The sequence below is a fragment of the Penaeus japonicus genome, unplaced genomic scaffold (genome assembly GCF_977035675.1).
Source record: "Penaeus japonicus unplaced genomic scaffold, GWHDUDI00000001_assembly GWHDUDI00000025, whole genome shotgun sequence".
In the NCBI taxonomy this organism is placed as follows: domain Eukaryota; kingdom Metazoa; phylum Arthropoda; class Malacostraca; order Decapoda; family Penaeidae; genus Penaeus; species Penaeus japonicus.
In genome coordinates, this window is record NW_028234427.1 from 30930771 (window position 1) to 30944840 (window position 14070).

The 14070-nt window shown below is 35.5% G+C and overlaps 1 protein-coding gene across 2 annotated transcripts in view; it reads right to left on the reverse strand.

Annotated features, from left to right (window-relative positions):
• Positions 1 to 1617: 1617 nt before the first annotated feature.
• me31B (ATP-dependent RNA helicase me31b) overlaps positions 1618 to 14070 on the reverse strand; it is a 13540-nt gene continuing 1087 nt past the window's right edge. For both annotated transcript variants that reach the window (XM_043001710.2, XM_086551611.1), the window contains exons 2-10: positions 9821 to 9934; positions 7973 to 8249; positions 7720 to 7863; positions 7471 to 7593; positions 7231 to 7367; positions 6196 to 6310; positions 5893 to 6073; positions 5522 to 5733; positions 1618 to 4987 (exon numbers count right to left, since the gene is read on the reverse strand). In XM_043001710.2, coding sequence (XP_042857644.1) covers positions 4916 to 4987; positions 5522 to 5733; positions 5893 to 6073; positions 6196 to 6310; positions 7231 to 7367; positions 7471 to 7593; positions 7720 to 7863; positions 7973 to 8249; positions 9821 to 9891 — 1332 coding nt within the window. In that variant the 5' untranslated portion in view covers positions 9892 to 9934 and the 3' untranslated portion in view covers positions 1618 to 4915. The remainder of the gene's footprint in view (positions 4988 to 5521; positions 5734 to 5892; positions 6074 to 6195; positions 6311 to 7230; positions 7368 to 7470; positions 7594 to 7719; positions 7864 to 7972; positions 8250 to 9820; positions 9935 to 14070) is intronic.

Below are 14070 nucleotides of genomic sequence, written 5' to 3' on the forward strand. Positions count from 1 at the left end.
AAATGTTACCTTTTATACCAGGATTACTCCCCCTCCTTCCACAAGCATAACTATGCTGATTAACATTTTCCTCAAACATTCTTTTAAGAAACTAACCCTCGGTTCTTGGATAATTAAAACAATGTATCCCATTATTCTTTAGCCTCCTTATTGTCGCTAATGTGATATTACCAGGGATAAATTGTGGTTCATATTTACCAATTGACAAGCGAATTTTTTTTGGTAGACATTGGTCGTCCGATAATTGCATTTCCAGCGATGGTAGCTTTTCTTTACATACACAAAATATATTACCCTTAAATGTGTTGTGTATTGGCAATTAACGGTGTCTCTACATTGTGGCAATTGCCATTTAAATTTAGTTCGATTTCCAGCCGAAACGTTGGCTTCACTATCGCAAGGTTACCAGCTTAAACAATTCTGACACAAGGTAGCATTTATACACCTGACGAGGGAATTTGCGAACCCTACTAATTTCAGTGGAAAGAACTTTCCAAGCAAAAAAAAAAATTATATAGCCATTCCCGTGGTAGAAATGGTCTGAAGTTGGTGATCTTAACAGCAACCATATAATTAAAGATTTTATTTAAAACAGCAACCAAATTTAGTCTTAACCCGCAAGAAAAAAATGTAGGACATTCAATTCATCGATTATTTAAAATTTAACTTCATTAATATGATAACATTTTCACATCGGTAGGCAAATTCCGGTTGTCCCTCTTTACAACATGGTTTAGCATCGTGTCTAAAAAACTCAATAGGAAAATTCGCGATGCGGTTGAAGATTAGGAGTATGTGGTGATGGAAGATTACAAATGACAAAAGAAAAGATGGTCCCTGTGAAATGGGCATACCCAACCGATTGGGACGAAAATACACGAAATCCCGGGTTTGCAATTTGTATTTCCCCGGGTGAGTAGAAAAAACCGCTTCGAGGTTTGAGAATCGGAGTATAACTATTTATCCTTCCCACTCGTGTTTAGGATCGATCGTATCTCAGAGGTTTTGTGCATAGAAAAAAGACGGGTGTTCAGATTTCTCTTCGCGGTTATATGAAGACATCCCTGCGAGTTTGTGTGAAGTAATAAAGCCAGAGGTTTTGTAGCAGGAAAAAAAAAGAGTGGGAGCATCGCTACTGCAATAACAATGTCAGTTTTGAAAGGTCTGAATTAAATAAATCGGGAAGAACAATGATTTTGGTCCTGATCTTTTCGAGTAAAAAAAAACTCAGTTAAGCGTGATGTACAATCATCAGAATACAGTAAGGCAAGCTAATGAATGTGTGGCAGGTGAAGCTATAGATGACAGGATGAAGTACTGAACCAAAGTTTCAATTGCAATACAAACACAATGAGGGAAGAGGGAGGAAAATCATTAGGAAGCAAAATAGCATTTAGCACAAGGAAACACGAGGTACGGTAACTGAAGACCTTTCCAGAAGAACTGAGGGGAAAGAAATGAGGTGGAGGGGGAAGCTATACTCCTTGAAGGTGGAAGGTGGAAGGGAAGGTGGCTTGGGTGGAATCTTTTTAAATATCAAAATAATTTAAAATTGGATGTGTGATACAGGAGAGGAAATAAATGAAAACTTAAAAAAAATAGGTTTAATAAAACAAATTTTGAAGTGAGGAGAATTACTTTTGATTTACTGAAGGATTTTGACAATTTTGTAGATGAATACAAATGTGAAACAGAAATTTCGAATCGGATTGCCAAACAGCCAATTTTCAATACTCCGTCACTTTTTTTTTTGAGAGTTTTGTCTTTTTTTTTTACTTTTTATACTTTATATTTGGGGTGGACTGTTAGTTCCAGTAGATGTCACAGTCCACACATTAATAATGGGAGGTTTGTCTAACAATCATTTTGAAATGAATCCGTTTCATGTTTTACAAGTTTTACATCACAAAAAAAAGGTAATGAAAAATAATGGAAGTTTTTTTTTTCCACAATTTCTGAATTTTACATTTTAGAATCGGACACTCGGATTTAAAGCATCTCATTTTTGGAACTACTTATATCTCCCTTTTTTCCTTCCATTTACATATAATGATTATAATAACAATAACAATAACAATGATTATACAAGAAAAAAAAGGTCTTTGGAGCAACAAGGAATAAATAAATGCCTATTCCAATGCCAATTATGATATAAACAAAAAATAAAGGAAGCTCCTTTGTCTGGTGTTCATTTTTTTTTGTTTTTTTTTTGTTTTTGTTTTTTGTTTTTGTCCAATCTGCATGAACTAGTTTAAAGAGAAATGAAAAAAAAAAATCAGAAACAGACTGGTAGCACATTCAAGATGCCAACTCTTGAATAATGGAAAAAAAAAGCAACTCAAAACATTATACCAATAAAAATAAAGATAAAGAACCACTATATAAACCAAGATGGTAATTCATGGGCACATCAACAATTCATGGTGTTCATGAAAAGATGCAACTGGGGAAAATATAATTAAACTTGTCATGATGACCCCAGCAGCCCGAGTTTTCTTTGTTGTGCCTGTAATCTATAACATGGGAAATTACCACTTTAATAACCTAAACTTTTCAGTTTTATCCTTCAGGAGATAAACACCTGTATGCAATTAATTTCCTTTTGAGTCTTGGTAACCTTCAACCAGAGCGCTGTAATTTAAGACTATTACAATAGTACGCTTGCCAATTTCCAGTACCCTTTGAAGCACATTAAATACTGCCATCAGTTGGTTAATATCTTGCTCCTCCTAATTATCGTAAAGTATTTTCCTTCTTACAATGTTTGTACTTTATAAACATTTTACCGATATAACATTTGTTTAAATCTTTTGTAATGAAATAATTATGCATTAATGCATTTCATCATTTAAAAAACACTGAAAATTGCAAGATATCATCAAAATTACATGATAACCTCAGGGAGCTAACACTGGTTTTAAAAAAATAAATAAAAAAAAAGTTCTTCTGCCCCTGATAGTAGTCCTGTAAACAAAGATGAGGACCAGATAAGAACTACTGGCTGCCATTTATATTACTATAAAAAAAAAAATCTATACTGCCTGTATGTTTAACAATATTTTATCAAGCTATGAATGCAGGACTACAGACATTCATAGCTCCAGTACTCCTACACTTTGTTGGAACTCTATGACAGATGTCATTGTCAGCTGTGAATAGGAGTACATTTGCTCCCTTCAAATAAAAAAATAAAAAAAATAAAAACTCCACCCGATCAGAAATTTACAAAAAAAATAAAGATAAAAAGTACAATTAAAAAAGATGAACAATTCCAAGAGGGAGCAATATTCCACTGATCAGGTAAAGTTTGGGTGGGTCCTATCATCATAAGTAATTAGATGCTGCCATGACTATTTGCAGCTGATGTTAGTGTGGGATAATTGGCTAGATTTAGGCACTTCAACAAACCCTCAAACCCTAGCATTGGCTTCGCAAAATACACTACTCAGTAGTGGCTTGGGATTGAAGTTTTTGAAATCCTTAAATCTTCTCAATTAGAATAATCCGTCACTGGCCTCACTTGAAGCCATCATCAAACCCATCACCATTGTTTCACCAAGCCTTGTACATCTCTCCCAGTGCTACTTGTAAGAGTCCATTTCTCACAGCACTGTACCAATGATCGTAATTTTTTTATTTTTACAAATTTCCCATTGTAAATGAAGTCGGTAGGCTGGTGCCAAGTCAGACCTTCACAGGAAAAACTGTACACAGAGGAGTGCTAAGTACCAGTGGTGCCAAAAGGTTGTTCCTGGCGGACCCACCCTTTTGTTTTAGCTGGTTTCAAACCTATTTAGCCCACTGAAAACTTTGAACTCCACCTTGTATAAAAATAGATTTACAAAACTACCAAATGTGCATTGTCACACCAAATTGGATTGCAAAACCTTGGGTGGTGGTTTATTTTTTGAAAAACAACCTCAACTGCAAATGAGGTAGTCAAGTTTTTGTTTTTTGAAGTTCCAGAACCATTTTAACTTCCAATGATGGTAACAATGCACTTGTTCTAACTGTACATAAATATTCAGAAGCCAAGACCACCTCGTAAACCCACCAAAAGGGAGGCAAAATCCAGTCACTAGTTCTTGCTCGTCTTGCCTTGCTTCTTCCATGGTCTGTTCAAGTCATTACAAATACATCACAGACTAACATTTGTATATTAGCTGGCTTCAGATTTCTTGTATATGCCAGCCACGTATTTATGTCTTGCGAATTATTATCAACACTGTTCATGAACAAGACCCAGTACTTTTTTTCAAACACTTCCACTGCTTCAACAACCTGACAAAACGATGAACCCATTCAGGATTTTTAAAAAATAAAAATAAATAAAACATAACCTTCATTGTTGCGAACACTTTAGCCTGTGTATGCAGGTGTCAAGAAATACCTTAACAATGAACTGTGAAAACTCATTCCATTGAGTATTTTCCATAGTGTAACCTATGGTAACAACCACAATGCTGTTTGTGCCACAACACTCGCTGCATACTCTGTGCCGTCTACATAGCAGCTGCTCATTCTCTGGACCAGCCGAGCATCGGAGAACATAGCATGAGCACCGCATAGGCATCACAAACCATCAGTAAAAACACTTTCAGACACTACTCACATAACACACCATTTTCTGGGTCATCTTTGTATTTGTAGAATACCACCTGAGAAAAGAACATTTCAGAGTCAATCTATATTGTCTTGCAGTTCAGTTACAGTCTTGGAAACCACTTGGAAAAAAAAGTTCTTTCACACCATACTTTACAGTACCACCCATACAACCAATTGGGTGATGCCTATGCGGCGAGTAAGGTCTTCTGCCTTCCTGATGATGGCTGCCGAAAGTGGCCTTGGGACACTAAACAATGGGGAATAATCTTTTGAATTCCCACGTCCCAAGCTAGCCCACATGATACAGGGATTACTTGCTAATGTTTCCTTCATCATCTTCTTCAAGGTGGTGTTCTGCCACATACAGTGCAGGATCAATGACCTGTAAAAGATCAGGCAATGAAAATTGGTACAGGTCTGACTGCGCCCACGTTTCTCCCTAAAATATCAATTGAATTTTTATATGCTTAGTGTAAAATCGCTATCATTATTTTTTTTTTTTGCAAAGCAGAATATATTCAGAAAGAGAATGTAGTGATTTCAATATATTACTACTAAATGCAAGTATGAATCTTTTTCTTTGTACTTTCTCAAAATAAGCAGGGGGGATGAGAATTTACGATTAATACAAGTGACAGCTGACAAGTGTAAAGACCCCTTAACATCCAAGTTCCTAATTCAGCATTGCAAAGGTTGAACTTCCAGGTCTGAGTCCTCTGTATTGGCATGCATTGTAGTTACAAGTTACACATTAACAATGCCAAGAAGTGAACTTGGAAATAGATGAACCTGGCAAAGAATGGGGACTATTCAAATGGAAAACACACACACACAATCACATATATATATATTCATTCATTCATTTATTAAAAGCTTAGAGGAGGGATGGAAGGGGGACCAATAAAATAAGACTAACCTTGGGTATAGGCTTAATCTCCGTTCCCAATTCCTGCTCAATACGGTGCAGTGCAAATCGATCATCATATGTAATCAGGTTGATTGCAATACCTAGGTGGCCAAATCGTCCAGACCTACCAATCCTGTGGAGATAGGTCTCGGCCATCTTTGGGAAGTCGAAATTTATCACAACATTCACTGCTTGGATGTCTATACCTCTGGTGAACAGGTCTGAAAAACAAGTGCCATTTAGAGATTTCATATGTTCAAATGTGTTGTAATGCCCACTTAACCTCTTCCAATTGAGTAACAAGGTATTACCATTGAATATCAATGACTTATATATCATGGACAATAATTTGACATTCATCATAAAACAAAAAAACCTACCAGAACAAACTAAATTCCTGCACAAGCCTGCGCGGAAGTCATGGAAAACACGGTTGCGATGAGCCTGAGCCATCTTGGCATGTATATAGTAGCAAGAATACCCTAGATCAGTGATCTTCTTGGCCAAAAGCTCGACTCGCTGGGTTGAGTTGCAGAAGATTATACTTTGGTTGATTTGTAGCTGGAAGGAGAAATGGAAGCCTTTAAATTCTATCCTAGTATGGATTTAGATTAATAGACAATAAATCTCAATTTTGTAAATATTACAAAATATATAGGAGAGTAACAAAAAACATTCCTTACCTTTGAGAACAAAGTATTTAGACAGTGGACCTTCTGCCTTTCTTGGACAAAGGCATAGTATTGCGTCACCCCCTTTAAGGTTAGTTCATCCATCAGATTGATCTCGTATGGCGATCTGAAAGAGTAAGGTTATCAATATATTGCCTCATTAACCTCTTGAACATGAGGACGCGTATACGGTGTCCTCACAGCGATTGTGACATATCTGAGGACGAGCATAATGCGTCATGGCTGAGTTGTGTTAGCATTAGTGCTTTCTTCCGGATACTGTACGAGATCTTTCAGAATATGGGTCATATATGATATGATGGCTTACTTGACTTTCATTATTATTACATAGGAATTATTACATAGGTGTGTGATTTGCTCATACCAGGGGGAAGTATGGATGTGCCCAACCAGTAATTTTATTTTCTTTATGGTGCATTATGTAGAAATATAAAACTCCTTATGATTAGTTTACCATACTACTTCAACCGTTTTCTTTTGTCCTCTGAGTCACTGAGGTCTCTCACCAAGGTTACTCTTCTCACCCTCCTCCCAACTCATGTAAATAACTTATCACATGCACATGGGAAAGAGGTTGATTGTGTATATATTTGATATTTAGTACACGATGATTATGTTGAGGTTTTGGCTTAAAAATGGTTATATTCAATAGCAACGTTTAAAATTTGGCGTGCACCGGCATCCTGGATTCAGTGTGGGGCGCATTTTCTACAGTTCACAGTGAAGGGGTATATATAATCCCTACTTATAACTTAAAAAACAAAATGTATATTGTGTTTATATTTGCATGAAATCTATATAAAAAAAAATGCGTAAATAACTAAAGAAGAGAGATATGAATATGACTGAATACATAAACAAGAGATGTATCTAATGGAGGTCTTTCACAAAAATGTACTTTTGAGAAAGAGCTACATCTATTGCATTGTTTAGATATTCTTCTACATTTGCCCCCATGAACTTTGTTCTGCATAAATAAAATTTTTTTGGAACAATTACATTAACACACTGACACTTCAAACTCACCTTAGGTGTTTCTTCATGAATTGTTCAACTGTTAGTGGAAATGTTGCCGAGTACAGAAGAATCTGTCGTTCAGATGGCAGGTAGGAAATGACACGATCCAGCATACCCTTGAAGTCTTGTGACAGCAGTTTATCAGCCTGAACAATGAATTTCACCATAAAGTCTCCATCTCACACACAAAAAAATTACTATAAAATATTTTGATAAATAAAGTCATGAAGCGAAAAATATCATGCTCACCTCGTCTAACACCAACATCTTGCACTTATCCATCACTGCTACTTTTTTCTCCATAAGATCAAGGATCCTACCAGGTGTGGCAATGACTGCATGCACAACTTCATAGATTCTCATAATGTCATCCTGTTCAGGATAAAGAAAAGTCCATTAGATGAAAGTATAAATCTAAACATTATAGCCATACAAGCAAATAAGGTCACCATAGTTCATATAAAAAATATCTTAAACCAAATGCAAGAAGTAACTTACCTTAAGATTGGTGCCACCTGTTGTCACCATGACTTTAACCCCAATATGTTTTGCCAACTCATTACAAATGTGACTAGTCTGCAGGGCCAGCTCTCGTGTGGGTACAATAACCATGGCTTGAATGTGGTTTTGAGTTGGATCAATCTGAAAATTAATAAAAAAGGATATTTTGAATGTCAATTAGTACACAGATAAAGAACACAATAGCCATGGAAAAGAAAAACAGAAAAAGAAAAGGTCTGCTGGTACATACCTGCTCTAGGAGGGGAATTGAATAAGCCCCCGTCTTTCCAGTTCCGTTTTTTGCTCTTGCCAAAATATCTCTTCCACTAAGTGCTACAGGGATGGACGCCTCCTGGATGGGTGATGGTCGTTCCCAACCTTTCTCAAATATACCCATTAAAAGGTCTCTCTTCAAACAGAAATCCTCAAATTCATTGCCTTTTGTGTCTGTGACATCTGAGGTACGTTTCCTTCTGTCCTTTGGGGGGACTTGGATCTGTGCCTTCCACGATCTGTCATCGGTTGCCCTGGACAAACAAGAAAAATTGTTTTTTAAACAGCTGAAGGATTAATATTCAATGCCAAAATAGTCTTGCAGTACATGAACAATATCCATGGATTAATATTCTGCATCATCAATACTGTTGCACCTTTTTCTGATAAAGATAAGAACTATGAAACTGAAAGAGCTACATTTAAAAATGAAGGGAACAGGGAGTCATGAATGCTATTTAACATTACCACAAAAGGTAACAATAGGTAGGGGGTTGTCTGGTTGATGTTTTAAACATCTCTGCTAAAAACTGAACGATAAAAATAAACTGACATAATATATGATATACAAAAGTCGTGAACAAACAAGGTGATAACACAAATTCCACAACCCAGCACCTAATTTGGTAAAGCTAAAGATTAAATATATGAAAAGCCCCTTAATTTAAGGTCATTTCCATACGAGTGCACGCCCATGGCCTGTCTCTCATGTGTACATGAAACAGTCCCCCAAAATGGCCTGGCCACCCCACCTGAGAAGTGCTTGATCTTGTAACACTAGTAAATAGTAAAACTCTTCTAACAGACTGGTGCGCAGCAAAGGCACAGCCCCTTGTGTGAATATAATTTAATATTACAGAGACTCACCAGTATAAACAGTCATTTTTCATGTGGTGTATTTCCCTTTACAAGGCTCACAATATTTCCTGTCATACTATTTCAGATGTTTAAAAGATTTGTGGAATAATGAGCAATGTTAAGTGAACAACCAAATTGTGTGTTATACTGGGAAAATTCTAAATATTTTTCTTCCCATTAGTTGAAACTTTCAGAAAAAAGTTTTACAATTATTCTTTCATGTACATTCTAATCATTATTATAATTACTCCTATCATTATCAGTGTTATTAGTAATAAAAATTAACATTTTTAAACTAGTAAAAAAAAAAAATGCCAGGTTTTCTATGGATAACAATAAATAGTGTCCTTAAATCCAACTGGCAATCAATACAAATTTTTCCATCTAGATTTCAAACTGTAAAATCACATTATTGAAGACAATCATTATCAAATGATACCTTGTAAACTGGTTACCAAAGAATTATTCATAAAAAGTTTCTTGGGGTACATATATTAGGTATTTCCTGCTTCAGTATTGTACAATTGCAAATAGCTTGTAAAAAGTAATTAGGAATTTGCAATTTTCAAAATTGTTTACAGTAAATAGTGCACTTTTCTTAACCCATTCACGCCGGGGCCATTCCGGCTTTGCACGGTCGCTATACCGAGGTTTTCGAACGCATCATCCGAACGCTTCGAGATTCTCGGGCTGCCCGCTCGCTCACCCCGAGCACCGGCCTTGGCCAGATATCTCGTCGGCGGCGTCGGACGCGAAAACCACGAAACGTGTCAGCACGTCATCCGGCGTGAGTGGGTTAAGGCCTTGCATACAAAATATAAAAAAACTATTCATGACTTTAAGGTAATACTTGGATTGCAGTACATGTGGACTAAAGTAAATTCGTACAGATAAAAGAAATAGAATGATTCTACCATCACTGCATAAAACTATTAAGATGAGGCAAACAAAAATGGGAATCACTTACTTGACAACCTGATTATTGATGATGGGTTTGACTGGAGAAGCATGATTAGGAAGTGTGGCCATGTCAGCCATGATGATTGCAGGCAAGGGTTCTTGTGAAACCCACTACCAAACACTGTGAAAGAAAATGTGGTTATTTTTGAAGGGAGAAAATAAATCTTTGAAAAACTCACTATCTTTAAATCATAAAACCTGATTAGTAATGATAACTGTAAAACACACTGGCATAAAAACTACAAATCATCTTTAATCTAGCTTTGAAATTCTAAATACATGGATAATTGCAGAACTTATCCAGGACACTTATTTCTCACTGTCATATGCACTTTGGGCACAATTGCCTTTATCTAGTTCAGGACACTTGCATGCATGGAAGTGCAGCATAAAATAAGGAGATTTATGATACAAAAGGATGTCTAACAACTTCAGCACTAAGAGGAAAGACCAGAAATCCAAGTTTGAAAGAATTGAAGCAACATTTATAGTCATCAATGAGGCACATGCACATATTACTGCTCAATATTGGTTGAAAATCAATATATATAAAGATTTATAAAGAACCCTTAAATGTATGTATGTATGTATGTATCCTAAACAGGGTGATTTGCCCTGCTGTTGTGCAGTGCAAGAACATGAAAAAAGAAGTTTGTGCCAAACACTAGTCTGAATGCTCACAAATGAACAAGCGTTTTAAATGATTATTCCCTCACTTAAACAACTAACTACATCTGGGTGAACAAATGGAAAGGTTTATCAATTATTCTTTCATGTAATCAATATAGGCCATACGGAAAATATTGTGAAACACTTAAAATGCAGTTGTAATATAACCTCAAGACAGTGGCAAGTAAGTCCAGAAATGAGGTGCTGGCATTTCCTGATCACAATGTTATTTCAAATACTAAACCATGTAATTTACCTTCAGTAATTCATCACAATCTCTGATTTGTACCTACACTGCCTAATGTCTTATTATGTACTTAAATAATTACTTTAAGCCCATTGTTTATTAGCATGCAATTACACTAGTCTTTGTGAAACCAATTTCTTGGTCAGCAAGAGCCAACTGCAATAAGCTTTATGCTCTACCATATACAAGTCACTTGTAACATAAAAAGTAATCGGGGAGGGCCTATACATATAATACTTAAATTTACAAAATGTGATACCTATTTCCTAATGACAGTTCTAAACAATATTTACATCTTTCCTCTCTTCTAAAGACTGGTAAAGATCATTCAGACCATATGTCCTCATCAAATTTCTTTTTTCACTTTAAATAGGTCTATTCTATAAAGCTCCCTGATAATCTCTGGTAAACGAACAAAATATTTCTCTATCTCTAGCTGTAATATCAAAGCAGGTTAAATTCATCTCATAAATGTAGCCATAGGCATCTTTGGAAAGGACATTCAATAGCTTCATAGGAGGCACATACATCAAAAAGAATTGTTTGTCACTACAATAAGAAAGATGCTATATAATTGGCTGTCAAATCTCATGCAGATTAATTAAGGCACTAAAACAACACTAATGAGAAAGACGTTTATACTGGCAGTATGGGCCTCTCTAAATAATCATCATATATTATCCTTTGACAAATTCAAGGCCTGAAAATGGCGACTACAACATTGTACAACTCGGTCGAAGACTGTCCTTGGCTATTTCAAGGGGTACATTTGGAAAATAAACAATTATAACTAACACTTTGCAACACTATCAAAATTTATTATTACATATCCAACAGGTTTCAGTGTAAAGACTGCAACCTATACATTTGTGTTTGCTGTGTTTCCATGTCTCAAATAGAATGATAGTTAGGTTTAAATACAACCATTGCCAATTCTACCAATTGTTGCCGTGATTAAAAATATACTTCAAATTGTAATAATTTAATCATAGTATATCTGAACCATTGTTATCTACCACTGGTAATTTTCATGTGGTCAGTTTATAGACTCCTAATTTGAGATCTCCAGACCTATCTTGAAATTTGGACAAATCTTGGCATCTAGGCCCTTTCGTGGACACCAACCCTGGCTCCTCCAATATCAACAGTTACGATATGTTACATAGCACCTTTATTAATAATGGTTAACTGCGGCAGTTAGAATTAATATTGAAATATTCAATACCAAATAATAGAAAGTAAAAGTTGCTTTATCTGATAGTGAATTCAAGCTGGGTTGTTTAAGCTTTTACCTTTCTAAATCAAACACTTATAAAATGTAATGATTTGATTTTAAAATAAAATTCAGTTGACATAGACTTCAATTCTTTTAACAAACTTTAAAATGAATAAATATACATGACACTGACATTAGTACATGCTTTTTTTTTCTGTCATTTCCAACAAACACTATACATCCACAGAGGCCAAGGAGTGGGTTAAATACCTTTGCCATTGTAATTGTATTTTCAAATAAACAAAAATTAATAACTATTTCATTATAACTAAGCCTAAGTATATTTGTTTTTATTTGTATCTGACCCTTACATTTCCTACATTTACATTTCTTGGCTTTATGTCGAGTGAAAATACACATGCCCATTTGAGGCATCTACCTAATTAAACATCTATTTCAGGACAATACCCCCAAGAACTTGCTGTGGCCAAATGAGTATTAAGGCATTTCATATAATTAGGATTAACCCATTGGTCGAGGTTTTAATAATAGGTATACAGTAGGATGGCGGGTTTACAATGTCTGGCACGGTGCCATTCGCGTCTATGACTCGACTCTTTTGCATTTCATTTGTATTTGAAGTATTTAACCTGTATCTAACCACATCCCTAACTATCTTATCACTGGGGTAAGTTTGAGAAGATGGTAAATAATCACACAAGGCTAAATTTGCAAAGAGTCCCACCTATTTTATTCAAATGTTTTAAGTGGGACTAATAACTCTAGTTCTGGACACTATGTCCTGATCTGTTATGGGCAGGTAAGGGATGTAATTCTGCAAAATTTGTCTACTACTCCATCAAACAGGTTTATCGATATGTGATAGGCAGCCCTAACTGCAGAATTTTTTACAATTATAATTACAAGACTAGAGAAGGTCATGTACAAAAATATGACTACTTATGAGAATGTCATTTCAATACTTTGCTTTACAAATATAGCAAATATAAACAAAAAGCATAACCTATCAGCTAATAAAGCCAAAGAAGTCAAGTAGAACTCATGGTATATGTATTAGTAATTATCAAGAAAAATGAACTCTGGGTGATACTGGCCTCATGCTCTGGCAAAATCTAGCAAATGCAAATAGAGCTTGAAATATTCCTTACTCGACCTTAAATCAGGTCAAACAAACTCATCCACATAAGGAACATGTTAGTAAACATAAATGCGTAAATTCAGACATTGAGTAGCATTTGGGAGCTTACTTTTAACATGCAAATTATGGTAAATCTTACCCAAACATGTGAACTCTCAACTGGAGAGTAATCAAGGAAACGCTAACAACCCCCTACGTAACCTAAATTTCTCTGGCAAATTCTCAAAGCAAACAAGTACAAGGTCGATCTAGCATCAATATTCATGTTAAAAGGTTTCTTAATTTTTAGCAGAGCACTGCTTGGTGTGGAGGCAATAGAGATCACTTGAAACTGCGAGACTTGCATATAATTCAGACTGTGGATCTAAGGTCAAGATTAATTTGAACATGGATTTATGAAATCCTTCCAAGACAGGTAACACCTTTATAATGTTGAGCAAGGGCTGAGCACCTAAATGCAAGTTTTCCATTGATTTACGGTATGAAATACACATCTATATAAAGATAATATTTGCCAACTGATTCTATTTAGCCTTTGGTATAATAGGTTATCAAATCCAAGAGAACACAAGTTGCCATCCCAACAAATAGCAAGACCCACCACGAAAGTGATCTAAGCCCATAAGAGTGTCCGCCACGGAAGTATTAAAGCCATCGCAGGTTTTGTTTTGGCCTGAAATTTACATTTGGGCACAATATCTACCTAGATGCAACCTTATTCTGGTTAATTACACCTATATATTTGGTACACTTCATATATTGGGTTGGAGATTCGAGAAGGTTTAATGTATTGGTGTAGGTTAGTTTATTTGTTGGTTCCTATTACTTTTTCCCCAAGATTTCATTGCATTTCATACCAGTTGTGTATTCTAAGAATTAGAAAATTATCTGCAGTTCTTATGGTCAATTCTTCCTAAAATTAATAGCTTTGACTTTATATCTTTCAAATATCTTACCGAGATTGAC